Below are 19835 nucleotides of genomic sequence, written 5' to 3' on the forward strand. Positions count from 1 at the left end.
TCCAGGTTTTTATGGTCACATTTTTTTTTACAAAATCACTTTTACCTAAAATGGCCCAGTCAAGCCACGCGTCAACAAACCTTTTTCCCCCGTCAGCGCATTTGCGTGACAAACTGGACAACATCATTGCAAATGGCCATACAAAATGTCAGAATTGCCACAGCAAAATCAGGCATTTCTGCCCACAAATATGACAACAAAAAGCACGGGGGATCCTGGAGGGACTGATTAGTAGATGAATGCAGGAGATCCAGGATGGAATGTCATGAACAACAGCTGAAGAAGAATGTCTGGTGATTGGCTGGTTAAATATGACAAGACTGGATGGGACATGAGGCTTATCTGTTTTTCTGAATGCATCAGCAATCTGTTCCAATCAGTCTGCCAGAAACCAGAGGGGTTTAGTATAAACAGGCACCACATCAGGGACAGACACAATCGCAACAGGGGTGGGGAGTCACATCCTTAAAATATATTATTTGGGAGGTTGAACACCACTTTCCATGTTTATTTACCATGATGAAAAAAATCACTGATTTAAGTGGTAGAACACTACATCCTCTCCCCCCCGCAGCCAGAACAGTACAGAACAGTCTATCATCTTGAAGGCCAGTCAGTCCTTACCTTGGGAGTTAGCCTGCAAGAGCCCGATGCTGTCGTCAAACTGCATAGACTTTATGTTGAGCGACGCCAGAATGCATTCCTTATCCTGCAGTGAGGCGTCGTCGATATTGTTCTGATTGGCCGACAGTATCACGCACATGTCGCAGAGGTTGATGTTGACAGCCCTTAAATCTGCACGGCTTAATGGCGTACCCTTCAGGCGCGGTGGAGAAAAGAGACGGACAGAGAGAGAGAGAGGAGAGGGAGAAGAGGGGAGAGGAAACAAATGACAGACTAAGTGAGGGGAGCTTTGGGAGATTAGATAACAAGTATTGCAGTTTTGCAGCGGTGACATTCAGCTGATCTAACTGGGCACTGGGGAATCAGAGACGTGGACTAATCTAAAGGGTAGTAGACGCTGAAGGCTAACAGGCCTGGTTTCTTAGGGCTCTCTGCTACTTAGTCAAGCCAGCGTTAACGAGCTCTAAAGCAGGCAGCCATGCCAGAGTTTCACATTTCAGATGACCAGGGAGGGCAACTGCAGTGCATTGTAACTTCATATGAATAGGCAGACTGTGTCACTGGTGTGAATGGATGGAAGATTGAATTCAGGAACCAGTTGTAGAATTGACAGGAACAGCCACAACACCCCTAACAACAAATCCATTATATCACTAACTAAAGCTATACTTCTATTACTGCTAGGCCATCACTGTAAATAACAAGTTGTTCTTAACTGACTTGCCTAGTTAAGGAAAGCCAAGTCTAGGACAAAAAGGCTTCTCAACAAGCCATAAGACTCCTGAACAGGTAACCAAATGTTTACCCGGACAATTTGCATTAAGAACATACAAGTCACCTGAGATAAGAACATAGAAGTCACCTGAGATAAGAACATAGAAGTCAACAGTGTCAAAATTACAACAATGTGTCTTTTTGCCGGATCAGAGGTATTGTACAGCCGGGTTTGGTATTAAATTCTGGAGCGTTGTTATACTGGTCTACTCACAGACAGTATGGATGGTATGATATGATTTTGCATTGTAAGTGCATGATGTTGTCGGTTGTATAACTTTGGCTCGTAACAGTAGGTATTACAGTGGTCCTCACAGGTAGTATGGAGACCTTGGGGAAGTTGTGTAGGGTTTCCCACTCTCTCCTCAGGTACTCCAGCGAGCCCACAAACACTATGGGTTTCAGCTCGTGATAATGGAAGTTGCTGGCTCTCAAAGGCATCACCAAGTTTCGCAGCCCCACTAGAGCGGACGTGACATCTCCAAATATACAGACCACTACATGGCCGCTCAACACCGTCATGGATGCCTCACTCCGGGTCTGAGCAGGGAGAGAGAGAGGGGCGAGAGTGGTGAGAAACATGGAGACAGAAATAGAGAGAACGAATAATGGGGCGAGAGAAAGAAAGAAAGAGAGAAAGAGAAAGAAAGAAAGAAAGAAAGAAAGAGGGAACAAACACATAGCACTGTCAGAAAACAGAGAGAGGCAGAGTGCTGATGAGAAACCCTGCAGTCCCACCCTTTGAGGTGTTAGGCTCAAGGGGAACCCGGCACAGGTCAATGCAGTTGAAACTCTAAATGGTTAAGGAGTAAGGTGTATAAAATTGCTTTCAAAGCCATGCTTGTGGTGGTTCTATACTATGACCCAGTACATAGAAAACAGTCGACTCACCTTGGAACAACAGAGGCATTGAGAGAAATGTGGGTATACATTATTAGTATGTGTTTGTTACTGCTATGTGAAGGAAACCGTTTCTTTAGAGCCTACCAAACCTCAACAATAATTTATTCTCGGCCCAATCGGTGCAAATACTAAATGGCCAACTCCATAATAATATTCCTCAGCCTACACAGCTAAAAACAATGTGCACATGTACATGATTTAGAAAAGTCTAGTATCTTTGTATTTATTATGGATCCCCATTAGCTGCTACCATGGCAACAGCTACTCTTCCTGGGTTCCAGCAACATTTAGGCAGTTATATACAATTTAAAATATTACATGACATTACATTTCATAACACTTTTCACAGCACATTAAGTGTGTTCCCTCAGACCACTACTCTACTACCACATATCTACAATACAAAATCCATGTGTGTGTGCATCATCAAACTGAAAATCCCCTTCGGAGTCACACGTACTGTAGAACAACACCTACCATATCTGTTGATGGATAGGTACTGTATCCCTACACTGGATGTTAATAACCATGGTTCAACTCTGTGGGACATGTGGCTATTTTCCTCAACAAATCAAATCTGCTTCATGCTTTGTTTGCTTGACATGCTACTTCTGGGTGTGGCAATACTGACGTCATGACAACCCTACAATACTGATGTCATGACAACCCTACAATACTGATGTCATGACAACCCTACAATACTGGTGTCATGACAACCCTACAATACTGACGTCATGACAACCCTACAATACTGATGTCATGACAACCCTACAATACTGGTGTCATGACAACCCTACAATACTGGTGGCATGACAACCCTACAATACTGGTGTCATGACAACCCTACAATACTGATGTCATGACAACCCTACAATACTGGTGTCATGACAACCCTACAATACTGGTGTCATGACAACCCTACAATACTGACGTCATGACAACCCTACAATACTGACGTCATGACAACCCTACAATACTGATGTCATGACAACCCTACAATACTGACGTCATGACAACCCTACAATACTGATGTGATGACAACCCTACAATACTGACGTCATGACAACCCTACAATACTGATGTCATGACAACACTACAATACTGGTGTCATGACAACCCTACAATACTGATGTCATGACAACCCTACAATACTGATGTCATGACAACCCTACAGGGAGACGTAGATGACCACTCACCAGGATGACCTTCTCGATCTCTTTAGACGGACACCAGTGGAACATTCCTGTGGAGTCATACTGCTTCAAGTTCATGTCCATGTTCTCCATCTGCTCGTTCCCAGGGATTAGTAGAGGGTCATGCCTGCTGAGGGGACACGACACAACAACCAACAGTATGAGCTGGGGACCACCACTCAAGTTGATGCTATTTGGTTTTTATGTCTTTTATTATTACCTAGGTTTGGTTGAAACCGAAAACTAATCACTCAATATAATTTCCTTCTCTAACCCTAGATGCCACAGCTACCCAGTCATCAGAAAGTTGTTGAAGGATATTGGTAGCAGCATTGGGGACAGAGCAAGGCCTGAGTGTCCACTATGTCACCACTGACAAAGAGAATGTAGCGCCAGTTTACAGCTTTTAGCCCCGCCCCCTCGCCCACGACACTGCCAACAGTAAAAGCTCCAACAGGACTTTAAATATTTCAGGAATTTGAACCAATCCCATTTTGCTTTCCCAACTGATGCCCATGAATGATTTATCATCAGCATGCCACCTACAAACTGGCTGCGGCACAGCGACGGACCGCTGAGTGTTCTCAGCTGTAATGTTAACCATGGAAGAGCGGAGTGAAGCTTCTTCTCCTTATCAGACAGGGTGGTCCCATTCTGATTACATGTAAAAAGTAGGATTTGAAATTCTACCACGCAATTTTTTTATACTATCCCATAATTAATACACCTGTTTAGACTAATGTTAGTGCTGGGCCAGAACAAATGTGCACCCCATAGGGGTCCCCCAAGATTGAGAAGCACGGAATCAGAGTGTTTGAGCTGAGAGCCAGGGGCCGGACTACAAAGGTTTCCCTCTAATGTCTACCATGGGTCTACAGGGAATTCGCTCCCTCTGTCGGTATCACCTCAGAAACCCTTAATCTGGGGTCACACGATGCAACTGTCACACAATTTCAGTTGCAAGTGACATCATTTCATAACTTCTCTGATATACAAAACAACTCAACACGCAACAGCCAATCAAATTGAAACTGCTTTAGTCATATCATTCCATATGGGTTGAGAATTCTAAACTCACCTAATGCCTTCTGCTGCATTAAATCGTGATTTCACAAATAATTTATTCATCCAAACATTTGGTTATTGATTGAGGATCGATTTAGACAAAATGTTGGCTGTACAATGTAGCTAGCTAGCCAAAATGAAATTGCCAGCACTGTTCTAATCAAACTAACAAAGAGCTAACCAAGCTAGCAATGAACTAAGCTAACAACGAACTAGCTAGCTAACATCAATGGAGTTCATGTTGAACAATTTCAGTTGAAACTGGTAAGAGAGAGGTCTGGGTTCACTTAAGAAAAACATTTATTGACTGCCAAAGCATGTACATTAACCTTTACTAGCCCTGATGCCAATATCTAATTATACAGCACTGACAGCTGTGTTGACATGACAACTGGGCCGGAGTTCAGAACCTTCGAATGGATCATGTGCTAAAAGCATTCATTTTGATTGGCTGTTACTTGCAACTACTTGCACAAAGTTGAAATAAAGTAGCAACCCAGTTGGAAGTTGCATGAATGCTTGCTGTAACACCAGCCTTACATGTTCACAAAGCTATTGTCTGCATCATTGCCCTATGTTATTGAAAGTAAGTAAGAACCCTTAGGATATCCTGGAAACTTGTTTTGTTTTTTACTGTATTTTGTGTTCAAAACATGCACATTTATCGAAGACTTATGACACTAACAAATTAAAGAGCAGGGTAAGAAATGGCTTCATACAGCATCTTTGTGTTTCTTTTTGAGGGTGACATTGGCGTAACGTGTGAGAAAACATCATGGGTGTTTGACATATAGCACATCTCCTTCCATCACGCTCTCTCTGTTCCATCACAAGTGGCACTCTTTGTGACAAGTCTCTCTGATGCTCCTACATTTGGCATTCATTTCATTGCAAGAAATATCACATAAAAAATGTGTAAATTAGTTCCATTCCTCTTTCTCTTTGTCTCTCTCTCTCTGTCTCTCCATCTCTGTCTGTATCTCCCTCTCTCTCTCCATCCCTCTCTGTCTGTATGGAGATAGATTAAATCAGTTGGTGCAGGTGTTAATAACTCTGACAGCGTTTAGTGCTTTTACACCCTGGCTGAATATCTCATTCTGAGCCGCGTGTTGCGCCACTCTCCCCAAGTTCCTGTCACTTCAATCAGAGCATGCGGGGGCTGACTGGTGCAGGAAGGCAGGCAGGCACCTTCTCCTCCACTGTCAAAGATGGCTATCTTTCACACAACTGTCAGCGGTGACTGTTGTCTTCCTGTTTTCTCTCCTCCCTTCTCCTCTCCTCTCCCCCTCTCTTCTCTCCTCTCCCCCACTCCTCCTCACCTATTTCCTCTCCACCCCTCCCCTATTTCCTCTCATCTCCTCCTCTCCCCTATTTCCTCTCCACCCCTCCCCTATTTCCTCTCATCTCCTCCTCCCCTATTTCCTCTCCACCCCTCCCCTATTTCCTCTCATCTCCTCCTCTCCCCTATTTCCTCTCATCTCCTCTCTCTCCTCCTCTCCCCTATTTCCTCTCATCTCCTCCTCTCCCCTATTTCCTCTCATCTCCTCTCTCTCTTATTTCCTCTCATCTCCTCTCTCTCCTCCTCTCCCCTATTTCCTTTCATCTCCTCTCTCTCCTCCTCTCCCCTATTTCCTCTCATCTCCTCTCTCTCCTCCTCTCCCCTATTTCCTCTCATCTCCGCTCTCTCCTCCTCTCCCCTATTTCCTCTCATCTCCTCTCTCTCCTCCTCTCCCCTATTTCCTCTCATCTCCTCTCTCCCCTATTTCGTCTCCTCTCATCTCCTCCTCTCCCCTATTTCCTCTCATCTCCTCTCTCTCCCCTATTTCCTCTCATCTCCTCTCTCTCTTCCTCTCTCCTATTTCCTCTCTCTCCTCTCTCTCCCCTATTTCGTCTCCTCTCTCTCCCCCTCTCCCCTATTTCCTCTCTCTCCCCTATTTCCTCATCTCCTCTCTCTCCCCTATTTCCTCTCTCTCCTCTCTCTCCCCTATTTCCTCATCTCCTCTCTTTCCCCCTCTCCCCTATTTCCTCTCTCTCCTCTCTCTCCCCTATTTCCTCATCTCCTCTCTTTCCCCCTCTCCCCTATTTCCTCTCTCTCCTCTCTCTCCCCTATTTCCTCATCTCCTCTCTTTCCCCCTCTCCCCTATTTCCTCTCTCTCCTCTCTCTCCTCTTCTAATCTCCTCCTCTCCTTTCCATTCCTCACCTCTATTTTTCTCTCCTTTGCTCCTCCCCTCTCCCCTTCTCTCTCTCTTTCCTCTACCCTAGAACCAATCAGGGGAACTGGAGGTTAACAGACGTGACACTTGTGTCCGCCACACCACGCCCAGGGGACATACGTGTGACGTCCTGAGTATAGCACAATTAGTCTCCTTACCGATCAAAAGGGTTAGAATGGTGTTAATTCCCGGACAGGAGCATGCCGTTCACGCGTGGAACAGAACACTACGATGGTTATGGCGAACACAGCTCGTTCGCTCAATGACATGTCAGATTGGCGGATTGGGAAATTACTTTGTATTTACACAGGCTGAGCCGGCTCCCAGACTAACCGTTTCAGATATCAGATATCTAGCCAGTACAAAAACATATTTTGTAGAATATTAAACAAAACATTTAAATCAGCTAGAAAATCAACATGGTATCAAAAGAGAATTTACTGTGCATTGCAATATATTTGCATTTAATTGCCTTGCCTAAAGAAAAGGCCTATAGTTTCTGCCAAGTAAACTGTACAATAAAGTAACCTAGGCAATAAAAGACAGCCCATAACAAAGGAGAATTTGCCCTCTTTCTCTCCCTCCCCCGTCTCTCCATCTCTATACCCCCACTCCCTCTCTCCCTCCCTCTCCAACTGTCCCTCTCCAACCGTCCCTCTCCAACTGTCCCTCAGTGTATATTTCAAACATAGTTATTCCAGTGCATCGCTCAGCAGTCACTAGCTTGGGATGGGTATGCTCCCCCAATCCCTCTCCAGCAGGCTATGAAGGCAGCCTCTCGCTTTGAAAGTTCTCCCCATCATGCAAACTGACAAAAACATGCTTTTCAAAAACCCACAGCCAATCTGTTGATCATTATTTATTTACAGAGGCCTTCAGGCAGCAAGTCCTGTAAAAACCAGACTTGATATGGTATACACACTCTCTCTCTCTCTGCTGTGTTTTTCCCCCTCCTTCCTTGTAGAGTAAAGTATCCCTACGGCTACCTCAAACAATCACTTTTCATTGTGCATAAAATACACCTTGTAAAGCGTAAGTATTTAATATATATGGTATCATATATTGACAGGGGCTGTGGGGAAAGGAAGGGGCTGTGGTCGGCGCTGGGTAATTTGATGTTTTGCTGAGGGCTATGACTTGAAAAAGCCTACACCTAGAACAGAGGACCTGTCATCCGCAGCCCCAAGAGCCAGCCGAATACACAAGCACCCCTAAAGCAGAGAAACTTTGACACCGCTTTGAAGCATTTTCAAAACCAAGTAAATAACTCCTAAGAATTATTATCACTGTGAGATCAAAGAGGAGATGCATATATTACACGGCAAATGGGGACCATCTCCTCAGCAGAGGAGAGAATGAGAGAGAGAGAGAAAAAATAAGGTTTTGTTAAGAAACAAAAACTAGCAGCCGTCTAAACTAGCAGCCATCTTAACTAGCAGACGTCTAAACTAGCAGCCATCTAAACTAGCAGCCATCTTAACTAGCAGCCGTCTAAACTAGCAGCCGTCTAAACTAGCAGCCATCTTAACTAGCAGCCATCTAAACTAGCAGCCATCTTAACTAGCATCCATCTAAACTAGCAGCCATCTTAACTAGCAGCCATCTAAACTAGCAGCCATCTAAACTAGCATTCATCTTAACTAGCATCCATCTAAACTAGCAGCCGTCTAAACTAGCAGCCATCTTAAATAGCAGCCGTCTAAACTAGCAGCCATCTAAACTAGCAGCCATCTAAACTAGCATTCATCTTAACTAGCATCCATCTAAACTAGCAGCCGTCTAAACTAGCAGCCATCTTAACTAGCAGCCGTCTTAACTAGCAGCCGTCTAAACTAGCAGCCGTCTAAACTAGCATCCATCTTAACTAGCATCCGTCTAAACTAGCAGCCGTCTAAACTAGCAGCCGTCTAAACTAGCAGCCGTCTAAACTAGCAGCCGTCTAAACTAGCAGCCGTCTAAACTAGCAGCCGTCTAAACTAGCAGCCGTCTAAACTAGCAGCCGTCTTAACTAGCAGCCGTCTAAACTAGCAGCCGTCTAAACTAGCAGCCGTCTAAACTAGCAGCCGTCTTAACTAGCAGCCGTCTTAACTAGCAGCCGTCTAAACTAGCAGCCGTCTAAACTAGCATCCATCTTAACTAGCATCCATCTAAACTAGCAGCCGTCTAAACTAGCAGCCGTCTAAACTAGCAGCCGTCTAAACTAGCAGCCGTCTAAACTAGCAGCCGTCTAAACTAGCAGCCGTCTTAACTAGCAGCCGTCTAAACTAGCAGCCGTCTAAACTAGCAGCCGTCTTAACTAGCAGCCGTCTTAACTAGCAGCCGTCTAAACTAGCAGCCGTCTAAACTAGCAGCCGTCTAAACTAGCAGCCATCTTAACTAGCAGCCATCTTAACTAGCAGCCATCTTAACTAGCAGCCATCTTAACTAGCAGACATCTAAACTAGCAGCCATCTAAACTAGCAGCCATCTTAACTAGCAGCCATCTAAACTAGCAGCCATCTAAACTAGCAGCCATGTTAACTAGCATCCATCTTAACTAGCAGCCGTCTAAACTAGCAGCCGTCTTAACTAGCAGCCATCTAAACTAGCAGCCATCTAAACTAGCAGCCATCTTAACTAGCAGCCATCTAAACTAGCAGCCATCTAAACTAGCAGTCATCTTAACTAGCATCCATCTTAACTAGCAGCCGTCTAAACTAGCAGCCGTCTTAACTAGCAGCCGTCTAAACTAGCAGCTGTCTTAACTAGCATCCGTCTAAACTAGCAGCCGTCTAAAGTAGCAGCCGTCTAAACTAGCAGCCGTCTTAACTAGCAGCAGTCTTAACTAGCAGCCGTCTAAACTAGCAGCCATCTAAACTAGCAGCCATCTAAACTAGCAGCCATCTTAACTAGCAGCCATCTTAACTAGCAGCCATCTAAACTAGCAGCCATCTTAACTAGCAGCCATCTAAACTAGCAGCCATCTAAACTAGCAGCCGTCTTAACTAGCAGCCATCTAAACTAGCAGTTATCTGGAAGTGTGCCAGTTTTTCTTTCTTTTGTCGAGGTTTGCTCTTTTGAAACAAGGGCATCTCCAACGCTGCTCTCTTTGCAGACGAGACTGAAGGATAAGACTATGTGTTGGGCTAATGGTTGGGCGTGTGTTGGAGGGCTCGTTTAATTGTTTGTTTTGTTGAGAACTGAGGGTTAGCCTAACATGTACAACAGACAAGCAGTACATACAATCATACAGAGCACTTCTGTTGGCTGCTGTTCAAAGATGCCCTAATGGGACCCGAGTAACAACCAGCTCTGCCATACAAAGCCCACCAAAGGATTCCATTGAGTTTTGCAGAGAACATACAGTACACAGAAAATGATCCTATAAACCAAAATACAATGTTTAAATGAACAGTACCATCTTTCTAGTACTTTGTGTATCTGACTCATTGATATTGATTACTACATCGTTGGGTTTAGAGCTGCAAGAAAGGCATTTCACTGAACTTGTGCACATTACATTTAAACTTGAAACTATGAGAAAATTAGGTAACCTTGGTTGTGAGAAGAAATTTGCAAACATAATTATAGAATCTTTAATTAATGTGTTGTTTTCGGTTAAGGATCGAATTGAACAACAACCAAATGGATACATTGTCATGCTTGTTTTCTTTTTCATGATAGTTTAAAAATTTTGTTCTGATTTTTTTACAATTTGAAGACAATAGCTTTTTTCTAAATCTAATATTAGTTAATGTGGAAATATATGCTCTTCAGCTCCAAATACTTTGTGACTCACATGACAAAAAGTACACAGCATCATTAGGAGATTGTATATTTATACAGTAAGATACAGGTCTCTAACAATCACTCTCATTTAAAAGGAAGTGGATCTATGCTGTGAGTGACCATGTTTTCACCCATCTTCACCACTGTGCTTCCACCCTGCCACCCAGATCGGACAGCCCCCACCCATCTTCACCACTGTGCTTCCACCCTGCCACCCAGATCGGACAGCCCCCCCCCCATCTCTATCTCTGCATTTTTCATGCTGTCATGTTCCTACCAACGTCTCTCTACTTTCGCACAAAAACCTAAACCCTTTCATCTTTCAAAGTCAATTAACGGCAATTTAATTCCAGAGGACAGGAGAATAGGAAGGTAATATTGCAAATTCATTTTTGATTGCGATAATACATCTCACATATGGCCTTAAGTAGCAGAAACAGTAGTCGCAGGGGTCCCACAATAGATCCCACTGCCCCGGGGCAAAGGAACCACGGGGAGGACTCTGATTGGTTGCTGGTGTCGTTAGTGCCAGCGTTGTTTAAGGACTACATGTGGGCGGGAGGGGTCGGAGGGGGGATGAATTTGGATGAACTCAAGGTGGTGGGGTGACAGATGATACTTTAAAGCCAGTTTTTCCCCCAAACAGCTACTCCCCCTCACACAGACTGTCTTTCATGACAGGAATATTTCAGCTCTGTCATTACCCAGTCTGACAGCATGCCAGCCTAAACAGCCCAGCTGTTCTCTCCTCTTCTGACTCTCACTTTGTTCTCCCTCTCCTCTGCTCGGCTCCCTTGCTTCTTCGCTCCCTCCTCCAACAGTCCCACCACCATCTAACCCCTTGTCCTTCTCCACCCCTCACTTGAACTTTCTTACTCTTATTCGATCGCCCCTTCCCCACTCCCACCAACCATTCATCTCTCTTTCTCTCTCCTACTCCTCCCTCTCACCCTCTCACTTCCTTTCTATCTTTCTGTTTGAAGCATCAAATCAATATCTTACCTCATCATGTTGGGGGAGTTGTTGGGTGAGTTTCGCATGCCTCCGTTCCGCTGCTTTTTTTTGGGCGACAGAGTTGACGGGTGCTCGTCTTCAACTGCAAACACATGCAAAGAGTGTCAGGCTAAGGACAGACGGGGAGGTTAATGTGAGCTGGAACTGACATGTCAAAGAACACCAAAGCCAACACTCAATAAATCAGCTGTCGCAAAAAAACTAAACACAGACAACAACAAAAAACTCATAAAACAACATGTCATAATCAGACAGAAGACTGACAGAAAGAGAACACCTTAGTTATTACGGGGACAAAGGTCCATTTGAGAAAAGAAAAACCACCTAGTAAGACTTGACATCTGCTTACTCCGCCAAAACCCCAACATTTTGGTTCGGTTCCTCTGGACTGGGTTCTATATAGTGGTACTGGATCACTTTAGCTCTGGTATCTCTCTTTAGATCCAGTCAAGACTGCATGTGGTTGGACCTCTAGCAGTCTGCATCAGTGTGCCCATGCTTCCCTAGGTCAGCCAGTACGGGCCATGTGACTAGGACGGACTGTCATTGTCAACAGCGTATCGTGGACAGAATCAATGACAGAGATAGAGAGAAAGAGAGAGAGAGAGAGAGAGAAAGACAGAGAGACAGAAAAACAGAGAGAGAGAGAAAGAGAGAGAGAGAGAGAGAGAGAGAGAGAGAGAGAAAGACAGAGAGAGAGAGAGAGACAGAAAGACAGAGAGAGAGAGACATAAAGACAGAGAGAGAGACAGAGAGAGAGAGAGAAAGACAGAGAGACAGAAAAACAGAGAGAGAGAGAAAGAGAGAGAGAGAGAGAGAGAAAGACAGAGAGAGAGAAAGACAGAGAGACAGAAAAACAGAGAGAGAGAGAAAGAGAGAGAGAGAGAGAGAGAGAGAAAGACAGAGAGAGAGAGACAGAAAGACAGAGAGAGAGACAGAGAGAGAGGATGGTTCTGTGCAGTTTGGTTGTTTTGAATGGATGACTAATGAGGCAGACACTCACCCCATCATTCCTGCTCTAGCTATGGATAGGGTTTCAAAATTCCAGTAACTTTACCAAAATTCCAAGATTTTCCGGAGGGAATAAGTCAGGAGGCAATAAGAAGGAAATCCGGAATACTCCTACCAATTTTAGGAAAGTTACCGGAATTTTGCAACCCTAGCTACAGAGCACAATGGCTCTTCTACAGGTCTTAAGATCCATGCCACAAGCACTCAGCCAATCAGGACTGCACAAGCATCCCAGAGTAGCCAATCACATGCACAACCAGTACTCCAAACAGGAAATTATTGAGTAGCCTAGCATTAGCATTATGGCTAGTTTTCTGCACACACTACCTACCAGTAGCTAGATGAAGCTCAAAATAACCCTTTAAAATAGCTGAAATATACTATATGAAAAAATAATTGGGGTTGATGCATTAATAATCTATATAAGAAGTATTAAATACATTCAAACAATAAACTTGCTGAGCACAGCTTTAAAAGGAACATTACAAAAAAATGATACTCCATATTCATGATCTCCAGCACCATCCCAACATCAACATAGGTGAAAATTGAGCGTTTCTATGTTTTGTAGTAAAACAGATAGAGGATGATAAGTGTTTACGATGACATCGGTGTGATTTTAACCAATCATGAAAAAGGAAAGGGGATACCTAGTCAGTTGTACAACTGATTGCATTTAACTGAAATGTGTTTTCCGCATTTAATCCAAACTCTCCGAACCAGAGAGGCGTGGGGGGCTGCCTTATTCGATATTAACGTCATCGGTGCCCAGGGAACAGTGGGTTAACTGTCAGGGGCAGAACGACAGATTTGTACCTTGTCAGTTCTGGGATTAGATCCAGCAACCTTTCGGTTACTGGCTCAACGCTCCTATCTGCCATTGCCTACTAATTGGTTGATGATGTCATTGGAAACACCTTTTTACTACAAAACATAGAAACACTTCATTTTCACATTTGCTGATGTTGGGATGGTGCTGGAGATGATGAATATGAAGTTGAACAATTGTGACATTTCCCATTAAATGAATCTTGCACTACAGTCAGGCAGCACTCTGAAGTTTTAGATTAGCTTGATCTGATAGACGTTCATTTTCCTGTCAGCTACTCCTCACTCTGCAGGAGATTAAAAGTTTTCTCTGAACCAGACACAGACAGAAGACTAAGAGAAAAACCCAGCTAGAGATTAGTCCAGGCCCAGTAACCTACTGAAGACTTTCAGTTTAGCTAAGACCAGACTTTTCTACTGTCTGTCTGTGAGTTCCAAAGGCTTTCAGAGTCAGACAGGGCACCCAGGCACTTTTCTTATTCACTCCACATTCTCCACAGCACACAAATGCCAAAGCCACTTCAAACCCTGTATTAGTGCATTGATTAGAAATCAATACTACAGCATGATATTAATGCAAATCAATGTAGCGTAGCTGCAAGCGCTGACTGCTCTGAGCACCAAGGACATTTCATTACCGTCTGAGCATCCCTTCTAGACTGTCACCTAATTGCACTAATAAAATATAAAAATGCGGCTTTGCCCCCTAATAAAATGCCATTCTCTGACATTTCCGCTCTGCAAATGTGGATGTCCTGAATAGCTAATATCACAAGAAAGCGCTTTCCACTTTACAACCGCATCGCTCTCTAGTCTAATCCACTTTGTGAAAATATCACAGAATAAAATATTATTTCCTGTTGGCTTATTGTTCTATGTTGGTAGAAACATCCAGTCTCATATCTCTGGACCTAGCCAGTCTCATATCTCTGGGCCTAGCCAGTCTCATATCTCTGGGCCTAGCCAGTCTCATATCCTTGGCCGTGTGATCAAACAGTTCTGTTAAAAGCTGGTGGGATTTACGCACAACAACGACACCAATTTAGATCACCAACAATGAAAGAACATGTTCTGCACTGCAGCCATGGAGATCACAGCTTGTATGTGACTGTTACTGTACCAATGACATTACAATACTTTGAAAACTAAACTGATTTCTACACAACAGTCTCTCTGAGATTGATATAGCAGACTGTTGTTGTCAATGATCAGGGCAGCAATATTGTCACATCATCACTCAAATGTAATTTAAATCAAATAAAAACTACTCAAACTTCTCAAGGCATCTATTCAAATGCAATAAAACAGTAAGGACTTCATGGGCTAAGAACTACATGTGATCTATTACTAAGCCAGGTAGTAGAAAGTCATCTACTGGTCCTATTCCATAGCTTGGCAGCCACACACACAGCACTGGGTGTTGCATTGCTGAGTGCATGAGAGCTGCTTCCATGCAAAGCAGTAGCAGTGGTGAGGGTGGTATTTACAACTAGCAGCAGCTAGGAGCAGCTCAGTGAAGGCAGGCGACGGACGCAGTGTGACAGGACAGTACAGGGTGTTAGGAACTGACAGGGACTGATGCATCTTGCCAAGGGGGGCAACCTACAGGCCCTGCTGCTGCTGTGGTCGTGCAGCGCTGCGTTACTGGGGTGGTAGCGGTATTTCACCGGCAGGCTGCGGGCCCGGTTCAGCCTGCTCTGTTCGGTCAGGACCCGGCCCGTCCCGTCCCCCCTGCTGGGGCCGGAGATACTGAAGCGGAGCCCCACGTGGGGCCCAAGACCCAGCCCCACCCTCGGAGGAAGCAGGCTTCCTTTACGGTTATTAACAAGAAGTACGGCGGGGTCCGCGTCCCGGGGGGCCAGGGGGTCCTTGTGGCGGGAGGGGCGAGGCGGTGCTTGGGGGTGAATGGCGTTAGACGTGATGCAGGAGGAGGGCGTGGTGCAGTTGGAGATTTTAATTGATGGGTTTTGTAAAGACGATCTAACTTCATCCTTTACTGTCAAACAATGGAGAATAAACAGAGTGAGGCAGAAAGGCTGGAGAGACGGAGGTTGCTAGATAGATAGAAAGACAATGGTATTTACTTTATAATTTATCTTGTGCTGGGAAATATTAAATTGTGTGTTAAAAAAGCTATTTGTTATTATATTCAGCAGGCCAAACATTTTAGGATAAATGTTACATTTCTGCTTTAAAAAAAAACATGTACAGTAAACATGCTCATCCGTAGTTATAAACACTGAGACAAAATAAATCCTTATTAAAACAATGTTACATAAATTATTAATAATTTCTCCTGCATCACTAAATATTTAAATGAGAAAAATGTATGTGACTTTCATTGTTGGACCATTTCTTTCTTGAAACCAGTCATTTTCTCGGTAATTGACGATGACACCTAAATATGACATTTATTTTTTCCATTCCTAATAAACAATAAACATGTGCTTTTCTCTCCCTTGCTCCGTTGTGCTACAGTGGCGTTTTAGAACACAGCAGTAACACAGTCTGTGTGTAAATACCCAGGCAAATCATGTTCAAAACCTCTCCACAGTGGAACCTCATCTCTACCACAATGTATGGTATTACAGATTACGGTAAAGTAGGTTGTTTGGTTGCTGTGTGTGTTGTGGTTTGTGTGTGTGTCATGGTTTTGGCCGGTCCCCCCCCCCCCCCCCCGGAGCACTAAACAGAGGTTTATCCCAGCTGTCAGCTGCCTCCTTGATTTACAGAGCATCACCGATAGCTCCTGGATTCATCTGTCCCTTGTCAAACACGCGCAGTGTTCGAGCGCACTCACACACCCTGGCAGGTCCACTGTGCACTCAGAACAGCCCAGACGGCAACTGTCCCTACCAGAAATGCTTATGATTAGATGGGGCCATCACGCATGCAAGCCCCCATCAGGGTCCTATGCAAATCACAGAGAGGACGGGACAGCGGAGAGGATACTGTTGTTTGTTTATTGTATCTGAGCTGAGTTTGATTTGTGTATTAATATTAGGCCTACCTGTGCTGGGTACTACGTTGGTATCATAGTATGTTTGGGTATTTTTTGCTGTGTAACATTATGTATTATTTTGTAGAACTTGTATTACTAGTATTGGATTATTTTTTAGAATTAATGTGGTTATTTTTATCATTACAGTTATTTTTGTTATGTATCATACAGTATCCTATGTAGTTATGACAAACACAGAAAGCTGTGTATTATACAGTAAGCATCTGAAATGGTTAATAAACTGTAGGATAATAAAAACTGAAAACAACATTATAACAAACAAAAAGCATTTAACAATTAACATTCACATTATCTATATGACACAAGATAGAAATTAGTACATTTGTTCAACGCTATACTTTATACTGAGAGATTTACCTAAATTGCAATCTGCTTTGAAACGAACGCCGGTCTCTTTTTGACTTCCAGTTTTTCCTGGTGTTGTAGCGCCCTCTGCTGCTCGACGCAGCACAACACAAACACAACCTTACTGAGCTGAACACAACGTCATCAAGAACAGAGCATAGATCTTAAATCATTTGCTACAAATATATGTTAAGTATATGAAAGGATATGTATGTTATACAGTTAGGTACTGAATTAGCTAGGTCACCTAGAAGATAATGACGTTATCTACAGGGCCTTCGGAATGTATTCAGATCCCTCAAAGTTTTACACATTTTGTTGGGTTACAGCCTTATTCTAAAATTTGAGAAATTGTTTTTTCCCTCATTAATCTACACACAATTCCCCATAACAACAAAGCAAAACCAGGTTTTTCAAAATGTTTGCTAATTTATTAAAAATAAAAAACTGAAACATCACATTTACACAAAGTATTCAGACCCTTGACAGCCTTGAGTCTTCTTGGGTATGACGCTACAAGCTTGGCACACCTGTATTTGGGGAGTTTCTCCCATTATTCTCTGCAGATCCTCTCAAGCTCAAGTTGGATGGGGAGCGTCGCTGCACAGCTATTTTCAGGTCGCTTCAGAGATGTTCGATCGGGTTCAAGTCTGGGCTCTGGCTGGGCCACTCAAGGACATTCAGAGACTGGTCCCGAAGCCACTCCTGCTTTGTCTTTGCTGTGTGCTTTGGGTCGTTGTCCTGTTGGAAGGTGAACCATTGCCCCAGTCTGAGTTCCTGAGTGCTCTGGAGTAGGTTTTCATCAAGGATCTCTCTGTACTTTTCTCCGTTCATCTTTCTCTCGATCCTGACTAGTCTCCCAGTACCTGCCACTGAAAAACATCACCACAGCATGATGCTGTCACCACCATGCTTCACTGTAGAGATGGTGCCAGGTTTCCTCAAGACGTGACACTTGGCATTCAGGCCAAATAGTTCAATCTTAGATTCATCAGACCAGAGAATCTTGTTTGTCATGGTTTGAGAGTCCTTTAGGTGCCCTTTTGGCAAACTCCAAGTGGGCTGTCATGCGCCTTTTACTGAGGAGTGGCTTCCCAGTCTACCATAAAGGCCTGATTGGTGGAGTGCTGCAGAGATGGTTGTCCTTCTGGTTGGTTCTCCCATCTCCACAGAGGAAATCTAGAGCTCTGTCAGAGTGACCATCAGGTTCTTGGTCACCTCCCTGACCAAGGCTCTTCTCCCCCGACTGCTCAGTTTGGCCGGGCAGCCAGCTCTAGGAAGAGTTTTGGTGGTTCCAAACTTCTTCCATTTAAGAATGATGGAGGCCACTGTGTTCTTGGGGACCTTCAATGCTGCAGAAATGTTTTGCTATCCTTCCCCAGATCTGTGTCTCGGAGCTGTACGGGCAATTCCTTCGACCTAATGGCTTGGTTTTAGATCTGACATGCACTGTCAACTGTGGGACCTTATATAGACAGGTGTGTGCCTTTTCAAGTCATGTCCAATCAATTGAATTTACCACAGGTAAATGTCCTCATTTACCACAATCAAGTTGTAGAAACATCTCAAGGATGATCAATGGAAACAGGATGCACCTGAGCTCAGTGTTGAGTCTCATAGCAAAGGGTCTGAATACTTATGTAAATAAGGTATTTCTGTTTTTATTTTTAATACATTCGCATACACTTCAAAAAAACAGTTTTGCTTTGTCATTATTTGGTATTGTGTGTAGATTGCTGATATAAAAAAAATATTTGTGCATTTTAGAATAAGGCTGTAACGTAACAAAATGTGGAAAAAGTCAAAGGGTCTGAATACTTTCCGAATGTACTGTATGTCTTTTTTGATGTGAGAAGGGAGGGGGGCTTATAACACGCCAGGCAATGAGATTAATTTACACATCATCGTTGTGGACAATCTGTGGATAAACTCTGTTATTATTGTCAAGGGCCTCTGTATCAATTCACATCATGTACAGAAGAGACTTTAAGATGGTAGCTTTGCATTCTACAACTAAAGGGGGACACCAAACCAGAGCATTGTATTAACACTTGGGGGGGGGGGGGGGGGAGAGACTAGTACAGGTTTAAACACAAGGAGGGGTTTGGGTGGGGGGGTTGATCGCAGAAGCAAGGATGGGGAGGGACAGAGAAACACACTTACGTGATCTGACATATCCATTATACTTATATTTGGCTGAGGAAAAGTGCAAGAGACAAATGACAGGTTACATGGAGGAAGAGAGTGGTGATGATCATGATGAGGGAGATGGACAGAGACAGACAGACAGATGTAAAAAGAAAATGGTTAGACAGTGAATTAGCACTATTTTAAAGCACATCGGTGGTGGCGCAAAATGTGAGCTGAATGGAGAGAACAGTGCAAAACGGCGATGGATGGGGTGAATGAGAGTGACAGATTGTATGGGCACAGAGAGAGCTAGGTAAAACTAAGGAGGGGATAACGCTGTGCTTCTGGAAAATGGAACAAAACTGTGGGACAATATCAAAAGCCTCTTTCACGGCTAGGAATCCTTTTCAGATGAACTGAACTCACTGCTAAGCACCACTTCACAAGTAGCTCAGCAATGCGTTGAAGTTGTTCCCCTTACATTGAAACTAGCCCAAGCATTGATTGATTGATCGATCAGGGTTAGGGTGGGTCTATCATGGCGCTATCAAGAGGGGTTTGTGGAGCTTCATCAAAAGGGTCGGGGCTAAGCTTCCAGGGTAGCGGAGTATTCAATACAGAACGGATGAGCCGAGACCACAAACTGAACAGAACACACACCAAACCCAACCAGAGAGACAGTCACACAAACGTCTACCCATAACTCTCGATAACACATGAGGGAGGGACAAACACACACACCACCGTCTGGACCGGAGCACCCCTAACACACCATAGTTAGTGGCTGTGTCTGAATACCCATACAGTACCTGTGTCCTAAATAGCAGACTGTTTGAGTATGCGAAAAAATTAAGTATGCAACATTTTGAAAAGGGAAATGAACCAATAACGTGAAACAAAGCAATCACGCATGATGCCTTCTCGGGAGTATCTGCATTTTCAAA

At 43.9% G+C, this 19835-nt stretch overlaps 1 protein-coding gene across 3 annotated transcripts in view; it reads right to left on the reverse strand.

The window, feature by feature from the left end:
- LOC139413123 (calcium-activated potassium channel subunit alpha-1a-like) overlaps positions 1–19835 on the reverse strand; it is a 309221-nt gene that overhangs the window by 25839 nt on the left and 263547 nt on the right. For 2 of the 3 annotated variants that reach the window (XM_071160220.1, XM_071160212.1), the window contains exons 19-22: positions 11544–11637; positions 3498–3624; positions 1714–1938; positions 625–817 (exon numbers count right to left, since the gene is read on the reverse strand). In XM_071160220.1, the coding sequence (XP_071016321.1) occupies positions 625–817; positions 1714–1938; positions 3498–3624; positions 11544–11637 (639 nt within the window). Of the gene's footprint in view, positions 1–624; positions 818–1713; positions 1939–3497; positions 3625–11543; positions 11638–16773; positions 16852–18924; positions 18958–19835 lie in introns of all 3 variants that reach the window. The other variant, XM_071160204.1, reaches the window with a different exon arrangement.

Source organism: Oncorhynchus clarkii, chromosome 1 (assembly GCF_045791955.1).
Source record: "Oncorhynchus clarkii lewisi isolate Uvic-CL-2024 chromosome 1, UVic_Ocla_1.0, whole genome shotgun sequence".
NCBI lineage: Eukaryota > Metazoa > Chordata > Actinopteri > Salmoniformes > Salmonidae > Oncorhynchus > Oncorhynchus clarkii.